The 25,100-nt window shown below is 37.2% G+C and overlaps 1 protein-coding gene across 1 annotated transcript in view; it reads right to left on the bottom strand.

Annotated features, from left to right (window-relative positions):
* Positions 1-25,100, bottom strand: part of SLC4A10 (solute carrier family 4 member 10) — a 3,247,445-nt gene that overhangs the window by 822,314 nt on the left and 2,400,031 nt on the right. Inside the window, exon 13 of the mRNA XM_044074780.1 lies at positions 3,152-3,285. Within this exon, the coding sequence (XP_043930715.1) occupies positions 3,152-3,285 (134 nt within the window). The remainder of the gene's footprint in view (positions 1-3,151; positions 3,286-25,100) is intronic.

Raw genomic sequence — 25,100 nt, forward strand, 5'->3', positions numbered from 1 at the left:
AAATAGAATTTTACAATCTTGGTGACTAAGGATGAGTTTGCAATAATTTTAAAGTCCATCAAGGGTCAGAAGCATGTTTTACTCCATTAACACCATTTCCATTTCTGTTCCTGTGTGTTTCATGCAGCATTTTAATTATGCACCTGATAGGGGGATAGATTTATACTCATTCAAAAATGCCAGACATTAGAGTTCTATTCTGGATATTGTTCAATAAATGCATCTGTATGCAAGACCTGCTGCTTTATTACATTTTTAAGTGGAGTATAGCAATATTTAAAAATACTCCCCGGTGTTGTCTAGTGCTCATCTCATCTTTGTCCAGAAGTATTAAGAATGCCCCTGTATGTGACACACCATTAAAGTCAGCCAATGATGCCAGACATTAGAGTTTCATACTTCTGTGTCTAGACAGTCATTGATGCCAGAGTTTCATACTTATTCTGTCTGCATTTTCTGCTGCAAACTTGACCCTGTTAAGTTCTGTCTGTAAATGTTTCATTGTTCCTGGTGTCTAATGTTCCCTCGTTGTATTACATCCACTGCTCGTTAAACTAAGGGAAACTGAAAACTATGAATGACTCCCCCACCTTCACACGCACACACACACACACACACATATATATATATATATATATATATATATATATATATATATATATATATACACACACACACACACACACTCACACACATATATATATATATATATATATATATATATATATATATATATATATATATACACACACACACACACACACACACACACACACACACACACACACATACACACACACACACACACACACATTCTCTCCATTCATCACACCCTCCCACCCTTTGGTACTCACTCACACACAGTTTGACACACTGAGTCCATCTTAATGCAATGTACCTCCATTTGAAAGATGGGTTGCACAACACAGATACAGTTGCGGGTGTTTTAATGATTTTCATGTAAACTCAACTGTGTGTTTCAGTATAAAATGCACTTGACTCTATTAGTTTTCCTCACCTCATCATCCTCTTCTACTGCCTCTTTTAATGGGCACGTTTATGTGTACATATTCATATCTATCCATATGTGCAGATATACATAAACACACACACCACATATACTCACTCTAATGCAATTATAAATGATTTTGCACAGCAATCACAAGGATGTCTTCAGATTAAAAATATTAAACAAAATTACATATATATAACTAATTGAATGCCATCACGTCATGCAAACATTTAACCAATCACACACGAGTCTAATTTAATTAATATAAAATGCATTTAGACAATATATAAATGTGCAAGAACAACTGAAGAACCACAGGAATGAACCAAAACTACGAGAACTGGTGCAGGGATGGATAAACTTCAGCACAGCTCGAAGAGTAAAACTAACTTTAATTTAATGTTGTACAGAATAAAACATACACGAGTTAAGCACTTTCATCTGTCAGCATACAGACTTCCTCGGAACTAGTAACTGATGATTTTACAAGAGTTTAAATAGCAGAAAATGGTGCCAAAAATATATAAATATTTAAAGGAACATCATCCTATTATGTTAGAAAAACATTACACTTCAATCCCTTAAAAACATTAATATTCTAAAAATTATGTATAGGATGTTGTATACAAAATTTTTTTAAAAATATATTAAAATATAATGAATATATAATATTATATACATATAAATAAACACTAAAAAGTATGAAATACATGTTGAATAATGAGTACCTGTATAAATGCAATACTATATATGGAAACTACATAGAAGTCAGTTTCTGGTAACTAACCTAATATTAAAAAAGGATTAATACTAATACTATCATTAATACCAGGGAATCTAGTTGCATCTGTAAGTATTTGCCAATTACTTTCCTTTAATGCCAAAGACATCTTCCAATTTCCTCCATATGGATGGCAAACTACCTGGTCAATAATAACAAATTTAAATATATGTTGTTCCCCTTTATCACATATGTGTCTATATAATGCATTATTCCTATCTTTCACTTGTATCTTATAATAATGTTCATAAATACGTTTTTTTAACTGTCTTTCAGTTTTACCTATATAAAGTGCAGGGCAGGCATTCAGTATAAAATGCACTTGACTCTATTAGTTTTCCTCACCTCATCATCCTCTTCTACTGCCGCTTTTAATGGGCACGTTTATGTGTACATATTCATATCTATCCATATGTGCAGATATACATAAACACACATACCACATATACTCACTCTAATGCAATTATAAATGATTTTGCACAGCAATCACAAGGATGTCTTCAGATTAAAAATATTAAACAAAATTACATATATATAACTAATTGAATGCCATCACGTTATGCAAACATTTAACCAATCACACACAAGTCTAATTTAATTAATATAAAATGTATTTAGACAATATATAAATATGTCACTAAAAACTGTGTTTGTTAAAAAAAACATTTCAAGTCATCCAAACACCTTTTTCTAATTCTGACTTAATAGAACTAAGTTTATTTAAACCCAGAGGCACACATTTATTTAAAAATTCATCATTTTTTGGGTCTATGTTATATGTTTGAATGTTTAATTGCTCGAACCATTAAACATCAACCGTTAGTGATCAATCAATTAAATGCTTGAACATTTAAAAAATTAATATTTAAAAAAAAAAGGAAATGTAAAGGGTGTAAGCAGGGGGGCAAACCCTCCTACACCCTCCACATCCCCCGCTACTTAAATATACCAACTCTGAAATCGCACTTCAGTGTGCTACAGTGCTGAAATGGAAAACTTCCCATTTCCTACACTGTAGCACAATCTTGGAGCTGGTAAATTTAAGTAACGAGGGGTGTGGGGGGTGGAGGGGGGCTTATCCCCCTGCTTACACCCTTTAGTTTTTTTTTTTTGTTTACTTTATTTTTTTTAAATTTTTGAAAATATTCGAACATTTAAATGTTCGATCACTAAAGGTCGATCTTTGGCGATTCGAACATTTCAGCGTTCAAATATTTAACATAGACCCTATTTTTTTTAAGGTGAAAGGACCACACACTTAGCCAATAGCTCTCATTATCAGTAATAACAGATTTTTGTTATGTCCACTGAATATGATTAAATGCTACATTTTCTTGGTTTATGCAGCCTGTACTTACCTACAGAACTTGAACAGTATCTTTTCAAACACCAAGACAGGCCCAGTACTGCCTAGAATTGTAAGAGGCTGTCCCCCAAATAGTGAGTATGCAATGCCTGTCATAGAGGCTCCAAAGAGGGACTCAATTGCACTCTGTAATGAAAAACAAACAAATAAATAAATAACAATGAACTGTGAAGTTATTTTCTTGCTACATATGCAATTCATTTTTTGTTTGGCGATGATGTTAATAAAAACGCTTTAATTATGTGAGCCTATTCTACTAATAATTAAACCATTTCTCTAAATATACGTATTCTTTGAGATAATCATACCTTTATATTACATTATATTTACCAACAAATGCAGAGGACAATGTCTAAATCATATGAACAATGCTGCTGGGTGGTACACTGTCGCTGTCGTAGTTGTGTATACTTTGGATCTCTTAGCATATCCCCGACAACATAAAGGGTGACACTGAACCCATGAGCAGCACTAGACTAAATACTTAAGTACATATTCTGCTTTCCTGACTTCTGCATACTTAAATATGTGCAGTGCAGTCAGTAACAGATTCTGAGTAGTACTGTGTAGATTACTGCCCCCTACTCTTGTTATATAGTAATAACCGTGAATCACATATAAATCTAAGTATGTGCAGGCCAGTGAAATGGACAGAGCAGGTTACACCTGATGTTTTCCTCTTTGTCTGTGTGTTCCATAAAGGGTTATCTCACACTGAAAACTTTGAAGCATTCTCCACTTTATTCACTACCAATAATCCCATCTTCCTTTACTAGACCACAGATATGTTCTCACTGGAAAACAATGCTGGATTCCAACATCCATGCTGTAAAAATCATGCTTTGTTACATCATACATGAAAGTCTTTTCTCCAAAAAATCATCACTCATAAGCTTGCTGACAACTCCCAGGATACTGCCTTAACTTAAATAACTCATAGTCCCTTGTACTTTATTATGGATCTGTATCATCTTTCTTTTATTCCTCCTCTTCTCTAGTGAAAATTGTCCTAATGTGTCGAATCTTTTCTTTGGAAGTACAATACTTCACAACTTACACTGCTATTGCCTTTCATCTTTGCATCATATCTTCCAGCTACAGGGCTTCCCATTCCCTATAGGGTATCCAGAACTGCACTGAATATGCTAAGTAATGTCTATTTAAAATAACAGCAGCCCATCCCTTGAACCTGCCATCACTGCAATCCTGCACCATACCCTATTACTAGATTGTGTAATGCTCTACATCTTGTTACCAGGATTGCTTTGTGCCCCATACCCTGTTACCAAGATTGCATCATGCCCCATACCCTGTTACTAGGACTGCATCATGCACCATATCCTGTTACCAATCTAGCATCATGCCCCATAATCTGTTACCAGGGATTGCATCATGCCCCATACTGTTACCAGGATTGCATCATGCCCATGTCCTGTTATCAGGATTGCATTATATACCATACCATGTTACCAGGATTGCATCACGCCCCATACCCTGTTACCAGGATTGCATCATGCCCCATACCCTGTTACCAGGACTGCATCATGCCCCATACCCTGTTACCAGGACTGCATCATGCCCCATACCCTGTTACCAGGATTGCATCATGCCCCATACTCTGTTACCAGGATTGCAGCATGTCTCATACCCTTTTAACAGGATTGCATAGTGTCCCATACCCTGTTACCAGGACTGCATTACGCCCCATACCCTATTACCAGGATTGTATCATGACACATACCCTGTTACCAGGATTGCTGCAGTACCACCCAGAATGTCATAAGTGGCTGAAAATGTTACCCAGACCTGCCCAAAATGATATGTCAGAAGTAAATATAGTGAATAAAGGCTGCAAAACTGACCTTTTATGGTACCTCCATAAGTATCATGTTTTGGCTACGTATCCTACCTAACATATTCTGTGTCCCACCATCTCACTCTGTCTAAACCTTTCATTTTTTTATTTATTCTTTGTTGACTGGGTCAGCCTTACTAGACTACTGGCCTCTTTCTTTGCAGGGGAGACCTGAGGTGGTATATATGCCAAGGCATCAGGGAACTTCCCTTACTTGTTGCTGTGAGTGGGACCCATTTTGCAGGAGCACTTCCTGTTTCCAAGGTAGAGAGATAGAAAAGGAGATAATGGAGTAGCTCCTGAAATGGAGGTGAAGTGAAATATCACGACTGGAGAATGAAAGCAGGATCCTGAGGAGATGTTTCAAAGAAATCTGTTTGATGGAGATGAGTCGGCAAATGACAGATGTATAATTACAACCCTCCAGTCGAAAGGATTGCAGGATGATTTACATGAAAACCTGGTTATGCAGAGTAACCAGGAAATGAAGAAGACATTTCCTGTGGGGACATTACCAAGAAAATACAAAAGGAGGATGCAGACACAATCCTGAAGAATAGTGGTGAGATGAAAAAGAAAATACAGGCAGAGAAAGTGAAAGAAGTCAAAAGGGGAATAGCAGAAAAGAAGGCAGAAGAAAATGGCAAACAGAAGTATGTAGTAAGGATTCAAAGTAAAAAGGACAAAGAAATGGACAGGTATGAAGTGTAGGACAATTTAATAGCTCCTTCGGGTGTAAAAGCACATGAGGTAACAGCATTTATTTATATTTGAGACTGTTTTTCAATGCAAACATTTCTTGGAGAATATGAAAAAAGAAAGACTGTAACTCATGGAATCTTTATGTGATAAACACATTTACTAGGGAAACAAAAAACAAAATTCACATACAATTTTGAACTGTAGTGGAAAGAGAGACTTTGAAAGGGCAGTTGAAAACTTTATATAAATAAGTATTGGACTTTGCAAAACTTTATTCTAAAAGGGGTTTATGCAGTGATGGATGGGATTGTAATATTTTGTTAAAAATATAAAGAGAAAAAATGTATACATATACCAATCATGATAAATGTGGAGGTGAACAGGGGTGTTATAAAATAAAGGAGACATCCCAAGACATTTTCTGTGTGGAAAAGAAGAACATTTGATAAATAACTGTGACAAAAGAAAATGCCATATTTGTGGGGAAATGGGATGTGGTACAAAAAATGTGAATCGGACATTTATGCATTAATTGAAAAAAATGAAAATAAGAATATAGAAAAGAAAAAGAGAAGACATTTTAGAAGTAGCAGTAGAAATAGATAAAACATTTGAGGGGAAAAATAAAGAGGACATAGAAGAAGGTTCTGGAATAAGTGATGAAGAAGAGCAGTAGAAATAGATAAAACATTTGAGGGAAAAATAAAGAGGACATAGAAGAAGGTTCTGGAATAAGTGATGAAGAAGAGCAGTAGAAATAGATAAAACATTTGAGGGAAAAAATAAAGAGGACATAGAAGAAGGTTCTGGAATAAGTGATGAAGAAGACATAAATTGGGAGGTAGCAAAAGAAAAAATAATTCTATTGGTAAAAGGATAAAAGACAGAAAAAGAAAATTTAAAGGGATAAGTGCAAAAGAAAACAGAAAGAAAATGGAGGAAAAAGAATACATACAGTTAGTGATTGAGGTTGGTATAATGTTTAAGGTTTTTGACTCACACACATAAGATACAGTGTTTGATTCTCACCTTTGGAAGGAAAATTGGCTAGGCTAAGAATGGCTTATTAAGAAAAATAGCCTAGTAGTTAGTTATGAACATATGAAATCATGAATCTAAGGAAAAGGAAAAATGAAAATTTAGAATGCTTTCTGTAAATGTGAATAGTCTTAAGAACATAGTAAGAAGAATATGGATTTTTGTGTGGTGTAATACATGTGATGTAGATATATTAAAGACAACATATTTTTAACAAATGAAGAAAGAATATAAGTAGAGAAAGTATGGGTAGGAAAGATAATCTGAAATTTGAGAAATGAGAGATGTTCTGGAGTACCCATATTCTGTAGAAATGCAGTAAATATATTAGATATAGATTTTTAACTTTAGCAAAAATGGGAAGATTATTGTAGATTCAAAATGGAAAGAACAAGTATATAGAATTATGATATTATATGCTTATACTAACTGTAAAGAAAGGGAAAGCTTATATCATCAGACTTTAAACAATATTATAGTAACAGAAGACATTAACCGTGATTTAAGAGGCAAAAGTTAAAAGAAAGTAAGTGATAGAAGAAAATTGTTAGAAGTTATAAGATGTGGTAAGTTAGAATTTTGAGACAGAAATGTTTGGACTTACAAAGGGCTTATGTATAGAACTGAAATAGATTATTTTAGAGACTCAGAAGGTTTAGTTATAGGAGCAGGGCAGGTAGTTGAAACAAGATTTTCTGATCATCTTGTAATATGGTTAGTGATAAAGGAAAATAGAACTATACAAAAACAGGCAATCGAATAAAAAGGATATATGAGAAAGCATGCGATGTAGAAGGAAAGAGATTAGTAATACAATTATGGAAATATATTATTATGAGAATATATTAAAAAACAGTATGAATGCTGAATGGTATTTAAGGAAAAATATAAAAAATGTCTTTACAGTAGCAATATGATATTAAAAAGTAGAGAAAGAAAAATCTAAAAGAACATATAACAATGCATGGAAGATTTAGAACATAATGACAGAAAGAACTTTGAGAAAGAAAATTTATATGAAAGAAATCAAGAAAAAATACAAGAATTCTTACATAAGCAAAAGGATTTTTTACAAGGAACAAGATAAGCATCAAGTTAGTTAAGCAGATTAGTAAAGAAAGATGGTAGTGTAAAAACATGAAAAAGGAGAAATAGAACTCAGGAAAAGATTAAAAACAGTGTAGTACAATACATACAAGAAATGTTTAAAGAAAAAATAAGGTAGCAATAAAACATGGAAAGCAAAAAAAAAAAGTTAACAGAAAAAGAGAATAAAAAGTTGGAAAATGAGATTTCTTTAAATTAGCTAGATAAAGTTATTAATAGAAGTAAATATAGATTTAGCTGCAGGAACAGATGGACTAGGGTAAACTTTGAATAAATGGTTAAATAAAGGTTTTATTTATAAAACATCATGTAGAAGAATACTTAAATTAATATGGAAGAATGAAGATAGAAGACAATTAAAGAACTAGAGACCAATAGGACTGCAAAAATAATGATTATAAGATTGTTATGAAAATAGTACAAAGGAGATCTGAAGCTAAAATGGAAAATATTATGGAAGACAGCATGTATAGTATAAAGTGGAAGGGTTGTCAAGAATTATTAATGATAGCGAAAATGTGGATGATATGAATAGAAAAGAAGAAGCGAAAATCATGGTAGGAGACCTTAATAAGGCATTTGATACAACTGGACATGAAATGTTATGGGGAATAATGAAAGAGTATAATATAAGTGAGCAAGTCATGAAATTATGTATGTCAGTGTATAGTAATAATAAAGAAAGAATATCTGTAAATGTCTGATTAAGCCAAGAGGTGCAGATGAAGGATGGTGTAAGACAGGGGTGCCCAATGATGGTGTAAGACAGGGTTGCCCAATGACTTGTATACCTTTTGCATTGGTTATGAATGTGACAGTATGTGAAATAAATTACAAAATGAAGGAGTTGGGCTATATAACACCTAAAGGGCGAAGAATTCCAGTTCTGTTAACATATGCAGATGAATTTATAATAATTGCAAAAAAAAATGGATGAAAGAAGTAATAATTTACATAATTGAGTCTCTAGAGGTGATAGGGATGGATCCTTTGAGACACATATCAGTCTCTCCAACATGTGCTATTTACGTTGCAGGCAAAGTTCAGATCCTTGGATTTAATGTTTCTGGTGCTTTGTTTTTTAGATCTATCAGAGCTGCATCTGAGGATGCATTATATGTAGGCGTACATCACCTCTTAGTAACCCTGTAGGGATAGGACCTTAAGGTGATGATTCTCCTGGTGAGAAACCTTTGAGGGCATTTGAAATGTAGCAAGTGCCTGGCTAGGTATGTGCAAAAGGCGTCATTGTAATCAATGGTGGCTCTGATAAGGGCTAAGTATAGAGTGGGATTATGACTTCCTTGGGCCTGGATGCCGTACGCTTGCTTATGAGTTGGCTGACATAAAATGATTTTCTTACTATCTTGGCTATGTGTTGGTAAAAGTACAGATTACTGTCTATATATTTTCTCAGAGCCCTAATTATCGGGTCAAGTCTTAGGGGTGTTTTATCAATGGAGTAATTAGCTAGGTGATTTCCCAAAGGACATTATAATGCATTTGTTCATGTTGAGTTTTAATTATGTGGCTTTGACACCAGTCATTTTTTTTTGTTGGCCCCTCTTGTAGGATATTGGTGTAAATCCCAGTTTACAGTCATCTATTAATTTGGTGAGACACAGGCCTTTGACATTAGCCTTGACTTTCGAAAAGTAGGTGCCAAACATGGAGCCCTGGGGCACTCTGTTGGTGACTGGTCTCCTGGTGGAGCTGGTCTCACTTATCCTGACTTCATGGGTCCTATCTGTGAGCCTGCCAGTAAACCACGGATTTATGCCTAGTTATGAGACGTTGTCAACAATACTGAGTGGAATAATGTATTCAATGCCTTGGCCAGGTAAAGGTAAGTTGTATGCATCATTTTCCCCTCATCCATAGCTATGCTGACCCTCTTAGAAGAAGTCTACCTGGTTGACTAAGCAAGACCTTCCCTTAACAAAGCCAAACTGTGATGGGGTGAGTGTCTGAGGTTGCCAATGTCCTTGTTGATCATTTCCATGATAATTCATTCCATGGTTTTGCACATTAGACTTGTTAGACTGATGATCTACCATTATGAAGAGGGATGACCATTGCAGACCTCCATTCACCTGGCATGTAACTCATTTTGAGGCTGTAGTTGAAGAGTGCCTCAAGTGATCCTGCTAGACCATGTTTCAGGCTACTTAGAAGGCAACTTGGGATACTGCCGAGGTCCACTGAAGCAGTGTTTTTGGCTTTAGCAAGCACCACCAGGACCTGCACCCTGTTGATAGTTGGGGGGGGGTATGCTAGAAGGGATTTCACAGGGGGTAGTGGGGAGGGAGAATGGTTGAATTTAGACCTAAATTTATCAGTCAGTAGATTCACTATATAAAGCTGGTCAGTAAAGGTTGTGCCATTTGCCACCAATTCTGCACGCTGCTAAGTATTGCCTTTAACATTCCTGACACAGCTGAAGAAAGCCTTGTGATTGTCCTTAGCCTGTAAGCCATCCTAACTTCATATCTGGCCTTGTTCAACTTTAATAGACTTCTTAATTTCTTTAGTTGAAACAGAGCTCTTGTCTCTATGAGAGTTGCTATTTCTGGTACTGGCCATGATTTTGTCTATTTTTATGTATCCTATTAAGTTAATAATTTCACAAGTGGCGATTGTTTTTGGTGTTAGATCTGGGCTTACATCTGGTAGGTAGGGCAGCCTTAATGCATACATTTACATGTTTGTACTGGATTTCTGTAAATAATTCTACATAGGTAGCTGTGTTTTCTGTGTTTGGAGATCTGTGAATTTTGACAAACTGTCACTTAATAGGAACTAGCTTGCTTTAGAATAGTTCCTAACTGCTATGGGTTTAGTTGGGATTTCCAGATTGATGTTTACTTTGAGGGAGACAGCATTGTGGCCTGACCTCACCAGTGAGGACACATGGAGGGGATGCAATGCTCTCTTGTGTTGGTGAGTACTAAGTCCAATATGTTTGATTCTTTGGTTAGAGTGTCACTATCTGGTCCAGTTTGTATTGATAAAGTCTAGGAATCATTGTGCCTCTGAGAAAGAAACAGTGTATGTTTTCCAGTCTATAGATGGGTAGTTAAAGTCTCCAATGAATAGGGTATTTGGTTGGATGGTGAATGCTTCAAGTAGTTCTAGATAAGAGTTGTGAGCTTTGTGGGTCATAGAGGGTGAGCTGTAGCTGACCAGAACATGGTAAAGAACCTTATCTACGGGGACTTAGACATAGATCTGTAGCTGGCCAGGACATGGTAAAGAACCTTATCTATGGGGACTTAGATATAGATCTGTAGCTGGCCAGGATGTGGTAAAGAACCTTATATATGGGGACTTAGACATAGATGAACTCCAGCATATCATCCTGTTTAACAAACCTGAGGTCATATTTGTTGCCAATGTAAACTGAGACACCTCCATATTTAGCCTTTGCCTGTGCTGTGGCTGGTCTAAATATGGGAAGTCACTGAGGCCTTTCATTGCCAGAGGACATTCTGCAGCTTTAAACCAAGTCTCTGTAACAGCACAGATATCTACATTCTCCTTTGTGAGGAGAGCTTTTAGGGTGTTGTCACTCGTTTGGTCAGGATAAAACAGATGAACGGTTGTGAGTTCTGTTTAAGCAGCTTTATTATGTACAAAGACATCAGGATTGAGGCTTAGTAACTTTAACTTAGATAAACTTATAAACAAACTATCACACTCATACATTTTCACACTCTGGGTGCACTCTCAAAATGGCACTGAAGCTAGCACGTGCTTGCTATTTATATGGACGTGCTTTATTTGGAAATGCTTTTTAAAGGTACAACACACATACACATTCTACATCCTCCCTCTTTGAGAAATAGGATATGCATTACTGACGGCATTGATTGACATGCAATTGCTAGAACAGAATTCTTTGACATGCAATTATACAAAACTAAATATATATAGACAATTATGTCCAGGTTGCTGTGTATTTCACACTAGGTCTGGAAATACGACCAAATGATGTGACATAGAAATTAGAACTAGGTCTATCGAATGGAACTGTCTCTGCTGAATGTTCAACTTTGTGGACATCAGGATCATCATCAGGAATGGAAGTAGAAGTTAAGACACGTTCTGCAACAGGGACATTGTTTGGTTTGCAATGAGATCTAGAGTCTGTATCGCAGGAACAATGCTGCGATATCGGTTCTGATACAAGGAGAAGATGTCTGTGATTTATCCTTTATTCCACACCCTCAGATTCCACAAAGTAGGATCTGGGCTCAACACATATACCTGTTACTTGGCCAATCCGGTCAAAACCTTTTGCCGTTTGTATCCTGTCTCTCCTTCTTTCAATGGATGAAGAAATGTGCTCAAGTTATCATAGCTGGGCTTTTGGAAAGAATGCTTTGTGAAAAGTTGGACTTTGATTGCTCTGTTGTTTTTAGTTAGCTTTAGGCCTCAACAGACTGAAACTGATAGGCAAGGTTGTTCTGGTTTGCCTAGATAGAAGTCTCTGAGCAGGCGAGCCAAGTATATCGTCATGGAGTATGTTTCTGAGATTGAGTAAATTCAAAAAGACATCAGTATTTTAGTGCTTTGACCACTCTAGTAATTGCTTTGCACTCTGTAGTGCAAGTTCAGCTAGTCCATTTCACTGTGGTCATTCAGGACTACTAGTAACATGGACAAAGTCCCATTCTTTTACAAATTTCTAAAACAACTGACTGGTAAATTGGGTGCCCTTGTCAGAGATAAGCTTCTGTGAACTCCCATGTACTGAGAAATGATGTTTCAACTTAGTGATAACAGCAGTGGATGTTAGATTAGGTAGTAAATCGATCTCAAACCAGTTAGAATAAGAGTCTACCAACACTAAGTAATGCCGATTGTTCCACTCAAATATGTCAAGTGGCTACTGCTGACCAAGGTAGTTCAAGAATTTGACTTAGCTGAAGTGTATCTTTTTGCAAATGCGGTTTAGTACAATTGCATACTGGACAAGAAGAAAGTACTTTATCAATGTCTTTTGCCAGAAAAGGCCAAAATACTAGTCCTCTCACCCTTCTTTTGCTAGAATCGAAACCTGGATGGTCACGATGCAAAATCTGAATATATTCACATTGTAAGGAAGTAGGAACAACAATTTTAGGACCTTTGAAAATTATGCCATCTTCCATCAGCATCTCATCTCTGTAAGGAAAATAAGGTTGCACTTCAGGCGGTACACTAGATTGCTTAGACGGCCATCCAACATTGATGAAGTTTTTGAGCTTTTGCAAAACTGGATCAGTATTTTTATGATCTCTTAACTTATCAGGTCTCATGGTAGAAAAATTACACACTTCTATGACATTGAAATCAAAATTCTCTGAGTTAAGCTGTTCCGTTGTATTTCTGGGCAACCTGGATAAGGTATCAGCCAGATAAAGACATTTGCCTTTTGTGTAGACCATTTTGAAGTTGTACTTTTGCAATTCGAGCATCATTCTTTGTAATCTCACTGGAGCTGAATGTATAGGCTTCTTTAAAATAGTGACTAGAGGTTGATGATCAGCTTCAATCTGAATAGCTCGACCATGAATATAATCACGAAACTTCGAACATGCAAACAAAATTGCCAAAAGTTCTTTCTCAATTTAAGCATACTGCATTTCAGTTTGGGTAAGCATTCTAGATGCATAGGCTACTGGTCTACCCTCTTGAAGAATAACTGTGCCAAGACCAAATTTTGAAGTAACACAGGAAAGAGTAACTGGTTTATTGACATCATAGTATCTTAATGTAGGTGGGGTGGCAGTTTTCTGCTTAAGGTCTTCAAATGCTCTGTGGTGCTGATCTAACAAAGACCATGAAATATTTTTGCACATTAGCTCTCTCAAAGGCACTGTCAACTCACTGAAGTCTGGGTATATACTTGCCCAAATAGTTGACCATACCAAGAAAACATTGTGGAGCTTTAACATTATCTGGTGCTGATATCTCAGGAATGGCTGCATTCCTGGACGAGTCTGGTCATAAGCCAGTGCTAGTAAATAAATGACCTATATATGTAACGTCTGGTAGTTTAAATTTGCACTTCAGAGGACTGAGCTTCAAATTCACTTCACGTGCTCTGTCTAGAACTTTCCTGAAGTTTCTGTCATGCTCTGATTCACCATTGCCTCCAACCAATAAATCATCTACTGTCATGGCACATGGATAACCTGAAAATAATTTCTCCATTGCATGCTGAAAGACTTCATTTGCAGAATTTATTCCAAATGTCATCCTGAGAAATCTATATCTTCCAAATGGGGTACTGAATGTAGTCAGCAATGAAGTTTTACGATCAAGCATCACTTACCAAAATGAACTCTTTGCATCCAAGACAGAAACAAAAAGAGGCATTCGGTATGAAGGCTGCGACTTCCTCAACTGTACACATAGGATGATGAGGTCTCTTTAATTCTTTGTTCAAATCTCTTCGGTAAATGGATATTCTGATTTCTTCTGAGCCTTTTTTGTGAAGTGCTACCATGGATGACACCCATTCAGTAGGTTCTGTAACTAGACAAATTATACCTTGCTGCACCATTTTATCTAACTGATCTTTGACTTTGTTCAGCATAGCTTTCGGAACTCTTCTCAGTGGTCTGACAACTGGACTGACCTCTGGGTTTAACTTCATGGAATACACAACTGGAAGTTTGCCTAGCTTGTCATTGAAAACATCAGAATATTCTGAGAAAAATAGCATCAGTGAAACTGGAACTGGGACATGTGCTTATATGATGGACTTCTTTGGTAAAGGAAAGCAGATTCATTCTCAAACTATCTCAGACCCAATAATGACTGCACAGGTCTTTGGAATACATAGTATAGTAAGCTGTAACTGTTCCCAGCCAAATAACATGAAAGCACTACTGAGCCTTCGGTTTGAATTTCACCTCCATAAGCAACAAGTTTCGCACAAATGGCCACATTAAGTTGCTCACCAGCTCTCACTTTAACAAATGTTTCTGCTGACATAACATTACACTTTGAACCAGTGTCTAATTGCAAGCATACTTGTGTGCCTTTCTGTAACTTCATGGCTTTGACAAATCTCAATAGCTTTGCTCAGCATTAAATCACTGTCATGAAGCAAAATCTTTCTCACTGCAGCACTATTAATGCCAAACACAAACCTATCTTTTACTAACTCATCTTTTAAATCACCAAACTTGCACGTTTTATCTTTGTTTCTCAGATCAGTAATATAAGCTGCACAACTTTCTCCTGGATTTTCAACTCTTGTGTAAAACAAATGCCTTTCCAATGTAACATTTGTCGGAGAGTTGCACATTTCTCTGAATCTGCGTATCAAACACTCTGGGTCTTCGCTTGATTCAGCCTGTACAACAATATGATGGTTTTCCCCTCTCCTTCATATAATGCTGGTATATACACAAATTAATGCTCTCTTTCAATGGCCTCTGACCAAGCTAGGTTTAGCAAAATGAATGCCCTGGTGCATGCATCTCTGTCAGAATAAGCTGCTTGTGTGAAAATATCGTACTTTTGCTCAAATATTCTCCAGTTCTCTGCAATATTCTGATCAAATACAAGTGGACCTGGTCTGTGAAATGCCTCTGCCATATTAACACATACCAATGAAGACTTTTGCAAGTATGCACAAACACATACACACACACACACACACACACACACACACACACACACACACACACACACACACACACACACACACACACACACGTACATATACCAGAAATTTATGCCAGTACTTGTAACTATGCCCAGTAGCACAATAAGCCTCTGAATAACTGAAATTTGTGAAATAAGTCTCCTAGGCACAAGAATAATCTTGAAATCACTGTATTCTGAGGAATCAACTCTTATCGGTGTAAGAAACATTTCAAAATAACTGCACTGTGTGAATAAACTGGGCAGAAGAAGCTCAGAGTAAGAAATATTTTGAAGTAACTGCACTATGTGAATAAACAGTACACAGCACACTGAAACTCTTCCAAAATGGCTGTACTTGTACAGTGCAAAAAACCTCTGTAATGGCTGCTCTTTGGTAACAGACACACCCAGTACAAGAAACTTTTCAAAATGGCTGAATTTTGACTGCACTTCTCAAAATACTTGCACTTTGCACACAAAAAATACTCTTCAGAATAAATACACAGTAATAAACATACACTGTAAGCACTTTTACACACTTTGAGATACTTCAAATAACTTTAGTTATGCCCTGAATAGCTTCAATCAATGCAAAACAGTAGTTTATACCAAACCACAGTAATTTGTCAAAAAACATGCATTCACCTTGCTTTATTTATGCTTAATGTGCTCCTTTTGCCCTTTATTATATTCATTTTGCCCATTTAACCTCTTTTTATCCCATTATATTTTCTTGTGCTCATTTTACTCTAAACATGCTCATTTTACTCTAAACATGCTCATTTTACTCTAAACATGCTCGTTTTGCAATTCAGAGGTAATTCAGAACCCCTTATGTACTTTTCTGATAGTCGTTTTATCAAATATCTTAACTTCGAACATTTCATTTAATTAATAAACTTTTTGTGCCCTTTGTTTGCTTAATAAAATTTCAATGCTATTCTTTTGCTTAGTAATGCGTTCTATGCCCTTGTAATGCTCTGTTTTACCCTTTTTAATAAATAAATAATTTGTGCAAGCTTTCATTACCTTTAGTTAATTTCTGGCCCTTTTTCACTCTAGGTTCACTTAGTTAGCCTTCACTGTTAACTCTGCACCTCTTAGTTCTGAAAGCAATCTTTGGAATCCTACTACTGACGCCATGTTGCTCGTCTGGTCAGGATAAAACAGGCGAAGAGTTGTGGGTTCTGTTTAAGCAGCTTCATTATGTACAAACACGTCAGGATTGAGGCTTAGTAATTTTAACTTAGATAAACTCATAAACAAACTGACTATCACACTCATACATGTTCACACTCTGGCTGCACTCTCAGAATGGCACTGAAGCTAACACATGCTTGCTATTTATATGCATGTGCGGTACTTGGAAATGCTTCTTAAATGTACAACACACACAGTTTTCTACAGGTGTGCAGTGTCTTGTTTAGGCTCCTAGCACTGAGCAGTAACACCTTAAGGTTGCTTTGAGTTTTTGTTTCACTCTGTTGGTAGTCTTGTCCTTTTGACATTGCCTAAAAAGGCTCTAACTGTGAGTGGATAATGTTTTAGCCAATATCTTAAAGCATAGGGGGTCAGGTTCAGATCATCCTTGGCAAAGCAATGTGGTCTACTAACCATGTCCCCCCATACTGATTGATACTGGATTCCCCTGGAGGGATACCAATAACTAAGCCAGTTATGCAAATCAATCATTTTCTGTTCATACTGTGGCATCATCCTTGGTGAAGGTAGAATGTTGCTCAATGCAAGGCATGTACCTGTCTGTGACATATATTCAGAGATATTCATAACATCTCTTTTCATATAGTCCAGTGAGGTATGCCTCATGTCATTTGCACCCACACAGACAATGACAGAATCATATTGGTATTTGTGGTACACTGACTTGAGTGGGTGTGTGATACTTCAGATCATAGCTCCAGATTGGTAATTAACTGTTATCTTCTCCTTATCCAGCCTGGAGAGAGGGTCATCTCTGTGTTGTATAATCTAATTCCTTAACATAAAAGTACTAGGTAAAGTGTCTGCTTGCGTAATGGTCTTTGATCTTGAGGGATCATGGGTGTAGACTTATGTGTGGTATTAGGTGTTGCTTTTTGTGTGTGCTTTAGTGAATGATGATAGGTGTTGCCATTTGATGGCTTAAGAGGTCCTTGAGATTTGGACAGGTTTCTTTTAAGTGCCTCACCATAAGAAGGTCTATGTGGCTGGTGAGCAGTATGTAGAAGGATGTAGTTTGTGTTTCTTGACAACTTTTTTTGTAAGCATGTTTGTAAGGAACTACAATTTAGTGGCACAACTTAAGCATACTGCTTATGGAGATATTTTTATTCAGCCCAGGTTCCACTGTTGTATTTAACCTAAGTTGCTAATGAAGCTCTTTGTATTCTTTTATAGTCTCCCATGGGCTATAACTTGGGTTTTTCCTGATTTTCTGTAATATTGTAAACACACATTTCCTATTGTTGGGACAAACCAAGGTGTGTTGAAATAATGCATTCTTATCATAACCTTTCCTGAAGTTATAGTATTGCTCATAGATCCTCTTGCTGGGTTTCCTTTCTGTTTTTCCCACATAAAAGGATTTCCAGTGGACACACAGTGCTAAATAAACAATACTGCTTGTCATACAATCACAACCCTCCGGAGGCCCTATGATTTTATCTGCTATACAAAAACAGTTACCCTGAGATATTTTTATATATATATATATATATATATAGAGAGAGAGAGAGAGAGAGACACTGGTTACAATGACAAAATTTTGGGACAGTTGTTACCACCATAAACCCTAGATGTTTTAATCTCAATCTTGTTCTTAAAACTGTGGTCCATTTTGTATAGTAATCTGGGTGTTTTGACTAAAATTTCATTCAGGCTTTGATTGAATTTGAAAATACAGCAGTTTTTATTAATGGTATTCTTTATCTGGCCAATATCTGGCTGAAACCTTAACACTAAAGCCCCATCAAACCAACCATGTGGGTCATCATTTCGGACCAAATTTCTAGCTATACTCTTTCCTAACAAGGTAGTACATTTAGAATGCCTCCCTATATACACACCTCCGATTTTATATTATTTACCAAATCCAAGGGTTAACCTCTGGCCTTGAACATTTCTACCAGTTTATCACATTTAATTTCAAACATTATGTCATATGAAATCATTTTAGACAGATGCTCAAATTTTCCTTTCACTAGATTTTTTTCTTTTTTAGGGGGTGACAGCTATCAAAATGAAGGCATGAATTGGAAAAAGTAGGCTCCCTATAAATATTAGAACTAAATGTATCACCTGCATTTGAAATCATAACATCCAAATAATTAAAGTGATCTTCATATAGGTGTTGCATAAATCTTAGAAAGGGTAGGGTGTTAATAGAACTTAAAAATTCATACAGGATGTCAAGTGAACTATTCAACAGGATGCAAATGTCATCAAGGTATCTCATATACTGCTTCCAGCTGGAAGCAAACTTAGAATTGAAAACAAATTTCTGCTCTCAGCTGAACATGACCAGGTTAATGCAGATGGGGCTACAAACTGCTCCCATAGCTACACCCTTGGTCGGGTCTATATTATATATATATTATATATTCGAACTTTCAAAACTTTGAATTCCATATGTTCAACAACATATGGTTAAAGTTTGAAAGCTCGAATATACAATAAAAAAAAAAAAAAAAAACTTACCTTAGCATCCCCCACACCCCCCTACTTAAATATACCAACTCTGAGACTGCACTTCAGTGCAGAAAAGGCAAATTCTCCCATTCTGTACCATATGGTACCATTACATTCAACCTTTGAACTCTTGAAATGTCGATCATATATTGTTGACCATATGACATTTGACATTTCAAACATTCAGTTTTCTAATATGAACCATTCTGGTCAGCTTGTAAAACTCACCATCAAAGAAAATAAAAATTTGTGAGTACCATTATTTTGTGGTCCATAATTATGGTGACATCTTTATTTGTTAAAAAGTCACAAGATAGAAGGGCCTCAAAAAATAAATCCAAACCACTGTGGTAGGGAACTGAAGTGAAAAAATGAACTACATCAATAGCTAAGAAGACTAAGTCATCACTGTACAAATAATTTTGAATGCATCCCAAGAGTTCATACTTAGTAATAGATTTTATATATATATATATATATATATATATATATATATATATATAAAACTGAAGCAACTGGGTAGGTTTTAGAATCTTGTGCTGCAAAAATGGGCTTCATAAGAGGTTTAAAAATAACTTGTGGACATCATGGAGACCATAATGGAGGGAATGAGTGGTTAAAGAAGAGGCATAAAGACAACAGAGTGGACTATTGAGGATAAAAAATAAATTGTGTATTGTTACTATTATGCAAAAAGCCCAGAATTTCTAGACACAAGATATACAAAATGTTTAAGAGAGAAATTAGAGGAAAGAAAAATATTTCCACAAGAAAAACTTTCAGAAGCTTCAAATAAAAATTTGTATTCATTAATATAACAGATTTGTGAAAAACAGTATATAGATCAAGAACATTTGATCTATTTGGAAAAAGAAGAATCAGAGGAAGTGCAAAAATATAAAAACAAAACCTAGAAATTTGTGAAAAGTATAAAAAAGAAATATGGACATGGGAAAGAAAGAGAGAGTTGATATGAAGCCTCAAATGAAAAATTGTGCTTATGAATAAAACAGATTTGTGAAAAATATTTTATAGACCAAGAAACTTTGATCTGTTTGGAAAAAGAAGCATCCAAGGAAGTGTGACAATATAAACAACAAAACTTAAGAGATTTTTGAAAAGTATAAAAAAGAAATATGGAGAAGGGAAAGAAAGAGAGATTTCATATGGCGCAATATTTATGCAAAGTTGAAAGCCAGATTAATCAATACAAAAAAGGCATCCCCAAAGATATTCTAAGAGACATAACAGCAAAGGCATCCAGCTATGGAAACTTCACAATAAAAAATAACTCAAAGAGGGAATGCAGAAAAGAAGATTAGTAAAGTTCATAGGTTCATAGGTTCATAGGTTCATACTAGGCTATCTGCCCTGAGGCAATTATAAGCCTAGCCTGATTCTGTATGGCTTACGCCACCCCTTGATTTGAATATACTGTGCCCTTTTTAAGGTTTAGTTTACTGTGCCTCTCTCTAATAGTGACACGGGAGTAATCCCTGGGACAAACCTATGATCCCCCATCCACCTATCGAGATTCTTCTTGAAGAGATTCAGTGAGGTGCTCTGCCTCACATGAACTGGAATTCTATTCCAGAGCAAAGGGAGTCTCTGGGTTATGAACCTGTCCCTCCAGCAAGTTCTATTTATTTCTGTGCTGAGGTTCAAGTCCCTTGAGCGTGTGGCTCTAATGGATTTAGATTTACTGAGGTGGAGCATGTCCATTAATTCTGGATTTGACATAGCTTTGTATGTCAGGCATAGATCGCCTCGAAGTAGGTGGTATGCAACTGAGTAGAGCTGGAGTTTTTTTAACCGAGCAGCATATGGCATCTGTTTGAGACCCTTGATCCTCTTGGTGAGAAACTTTTGGGGTCTTTCTAATTGCTGCAGGTGTCGGGTAAGGTACATCCCAAAAGGGCATTGTATTCTATGATGGGCCTGATGAGGGATGAATAAAGGCACGATTACCTCTCTTGATCTAGATGTGAAACCCTTCGTGATGAGGTGGGCTATGTAGAAGGTCTTTCTAACCACTTTGGCAATGTGGTTTTCAAAGGAGAGATTGCTATCAACTTGGGTCCCCAGGTCCCTAATGACTTTCTCTATACTTAATGGGTTTCAGCCTATGTGGTAATTTGTGGGCACATTGTTTTTGCCAAAGGGTATGACTATACATTTTTTGGCATTTAGCTTTAAACCATGGTGCTGGCACCAGTTATCTGTCTCTGTGAGACCTTGTTGAAGGATGTTTGTGTCAGCTGGAGAGTTGATTATTGCGCCCAGTTTGCAGTCATCTGCGAACTTGGTGAGCCATAGTCCTCCCACGTTTGCCTGTACCTCAGAAAAGTATATACTGAACAAGAGTGGTCCCAGGACAGAACCCTGTGGGATGCCACTTGTGACTGGTTTCGAGTCTGACATGGCTCCAGCAACTCTCACTCTGTGGGTTCTGTCTTTGAGCCAGTTTGCGACCCATCTTGTGACATAGGGGTTTATATTTAAGCTGGATAGCTTATCTATGATGCCCGAGTGGGGTATTGTGTCAAATGCCTTTGCAAGGTCCAGATAGGCTGTGTGGACTACCTTCCCTTCATCTATGGCTTTGGTGACTGTTTTGAAGAAGTCAACCAGGTTCAAAAGGCAGGATCTGCCCTTGACAAAGCCGAACTGGGTAGGATCTAGTGTCTGTAGGTCCCCAATGTCTTTGTTTATGAGCTCCATGATGATCCTCTCCATAGCCTTGCAGACTAAGCTAGTCAGGCTTATGGGGTGATAGTTTCCAGGGTCCGTAGAGGCTCCACCTTTGTGGAGTGGGACCACTGTTGCTGCACGCCATTCTGTGGGCACATATCCTGTAGTGAGGCTGAGATTGTATAGCTGTTTTATTTGAGGAGTTAGTTCCTCTTGGAGTTCATGTAGGATGCAACCTGGGATGCCATCTGGTCCCATGGAAGCAGTGTTTTTGCTTTGGAGAGGGCAGCCTTCACCTGAGCATCAGAGATGTTTGGGAGGCAACCCTCTGCTGGGATAGATACTTGCTCTTTTGGGGGAGGGTAGAAAAGTTTGCACTGAACCTGTCTGCCAGGATATTGGTGATGTCTGTGGGTTCAGTGTATTTTATGTCATTTAGAATCAACTCAGAACAAGTCTGGGAGTTGCATCCCAGGTTTCTAACATAACTGAAAAAGCCTTATGATTGTCTTTGGTGTCCTGTGCAATTTTTCTCTCGAAGCTGGCCTTGGAGGATTTTATGAGGGTCAACAGACTTGGAGTTTTGAATGCATCCCAAGAGTTCATACTTAGTAATAGATTATATATATATATATATATATATATATATATATATATATATATAAAACTGAAGCAACTGGGTAGGTTTTAGAATCTTGTGCTGCAAAAATGGGCTTCATAAGAGGTTTAAAAATAACTTGTGGACATCATGGAGACCATAATGGAGGGAATGAGTGGTTAAAGAAGAGGCATAAAGACAAGAGAGTGGATTATTGAGGATAAAAAATAAATTGTGTATTGTTACTATTATGCAAAAAGCCCAGAATTTCTAAACACAAGATATACAAAATGTTTAAGAGAGAAATTAGAGGAAAGAAAAATATTTCCACAAGAAAAACTTTCAGAAGCTTCAAATAAAAATTTGTATTCATTAATATAACAGATTTGTGAAAAACAGTATATAGATCAAGAACATTTGATCTATTTGGAAAAAGAAGAATCAGAGGAAGTGCAAAAATATAAAAAACAAAACCTAGAAATTTGTGAAAAGTATAAAAAAGAAATATGGACATGGGAAAGAAAGAGAGAGTTGATATGAAGCCTCAAATGAAAAATTGTGCTTATGAATAAAACAGATTTGTGAAAAATATTTTATAGACCAAGAAACTTTGATCTGTTTGGAAAAAGAAGCATCCGAGGAAGTGTGACAATATAAACAACAAAACTTAAGAGATTTTTGAAAAGTATAAAAAAGAAATATGGAGAAGGGAAAAAAAGAGAGATTTCATATGGTGCAATATTTATGCAAAGTTGAAAGCCAGATTAATCAATACAAAAAAGGCATCCCCAAAGATATTCTAAGAGACATAAAGGCAAAGGCATCCAGCTATGGAAACTTCACAATAAAAAATAACTCAAAGAGGGAATGCAGAAAAGAAGATTAGTAAAGTTCATAGGTTCATAGGTTCATAGGTTCATACTAGGCTATCTGCCCTGAGGCAATTATAAGCCTAGCCTGATTCTGTATGGCTTACGCCACCCCTTGATTTGAGTATACTGTGCCCTTTTTAAGGTTTAGTTTACTGTGCCTCTGTCTAATAGTGACACGGGAGTAATCCTGGGACAAACCTATGATCCCCCATCCACCTATCGAGATTCTTCTTGAAGAGATTCAGTGAGGTGCTCTGCCTCACATGAACTGGAATTCTATTCCAGAGCAAAGGGAGTCTCTGGGTTATGAACCTGTCCCTCCAGCAAGTTCTATTTATTTCTGTGCTGAGGTTCAAGTCCCTCGAGCGTGTGGCTCTAAGGGATTTAGATTTACTGAGGTGGAGCATGTCCATTAATTCTGGATTTGACATAGCTTTGTATGTCAGGCATAGATCGCCTCGAAGTAGGCGGTATGCAACTGAGTAGAGCTGGAGTTTTTTTAACCGAGCAGCATATGGAATCTGTTTGAGACCCTTGATCCTCTTGGTGAGAAACTTTTGGGGTCTTTCTAATTGCTGCAGGTGCCGGGTAAGGTGCATCCCAAAAGGGGCATTGTATTCTATGATGGGCCTGATGAGGGATGAATAAAGGGGCACGATTACCTCTCTTGATCTAGATGTGAAACCCTTCGTGATGAGGTGGGCTATGTAGAAGGTCTTTCTAACCACTTTGGCAATGTGGTTTTCAAAGGAGAGATTGCTATCAACTTGGGTCCCCAGGTCCCTAATAACTTTCTCTGTACTTAATGGGTTTCCGCCTATGTGGTCATTTGTGGGCACATTGTTTTTGCCAAAGGGTATGACTATACATTTTTTGGCATTTAGCTTTAAACCATGGTGCTGGCACCAGTTATCTGTCTCTGTGAGACCTTTTTGAAGGATGTTTGTGTCAGCTGGAGAGTTGATTATTGCACCCAGTTTGCAGTCGTCTGCGAACTTGGTGAGCCATAGTCCTCCCACGTTTGCCTGTACCTCAGAAAAGTATATACTGAACAAGAGTGGTCCCAGGACAGAACCCTGTGGGATGCCACTTGCGACTGGTTTCGAGTCTGACATGGCTCCAGCAACTCTCACTCTGTGGGTTCTGTCTTTGAGCCAGTTTGCGACCCATCTTGTGACATAGGGGTTTATATTTAAGCTGGATAGCTTATCTATGATGCCTGAGTGGGGTATTGTGTCAAATGCCTTTGCAAGGTCCAGATAGGCTGTGTGGACTACCTTCCCTTCATCTATGGCTTTGGTGACTGTTTTGAAGAAGTCAACCAGGTTCAAAAGGCAGGATCTGCCCTTGACAAAGCCGAACTGGGTAGGATCTAGTGTCTGTAGGTCCCCAATGTCTTTGTTTATGAGCTCCATGATGATCCTCTCTATAGCCTTGCAGACTAAGCTAGTCAGGCTTATGGGGTGATAGTTTCCAGGGTCCGTAGAGGCTCCACCTTTGTGGAGTGGGACCACTGTTGCTGGACGCCATTCTGTGGGCACATATCCTGTAGTGAGGCTGAGATTGTATAGCTGTTTTATTTGAGGGATTAGTTCCTCTTGGGTTCATGTAGGACGCAACCTGGGATGCCATCTGGTCCCATGGAAGCAGTGTTTTGCTTTGGAGAGGGCAGCCTTCACCTGAGCATCAGAGATGTTTGGGAGGCAGCCCTCTGCTGGGATAGATACTTGCTCTTTTGGGGGGGGGG

Source organism: Protopterus annectens, chromosome 6.part0, assembly GCF_019279795.1.
Source record: "Protopterus annectens isolate FY-2018-M chromosome 6.part0, PAN1.0, whole genome shotgun sequence".
NCBI classification, from domain to species: Eukaryota; Metazoa; Chordata; order Ceratodontiformes; family Protopteridae; genus Protopterus; species Protopterus annectens.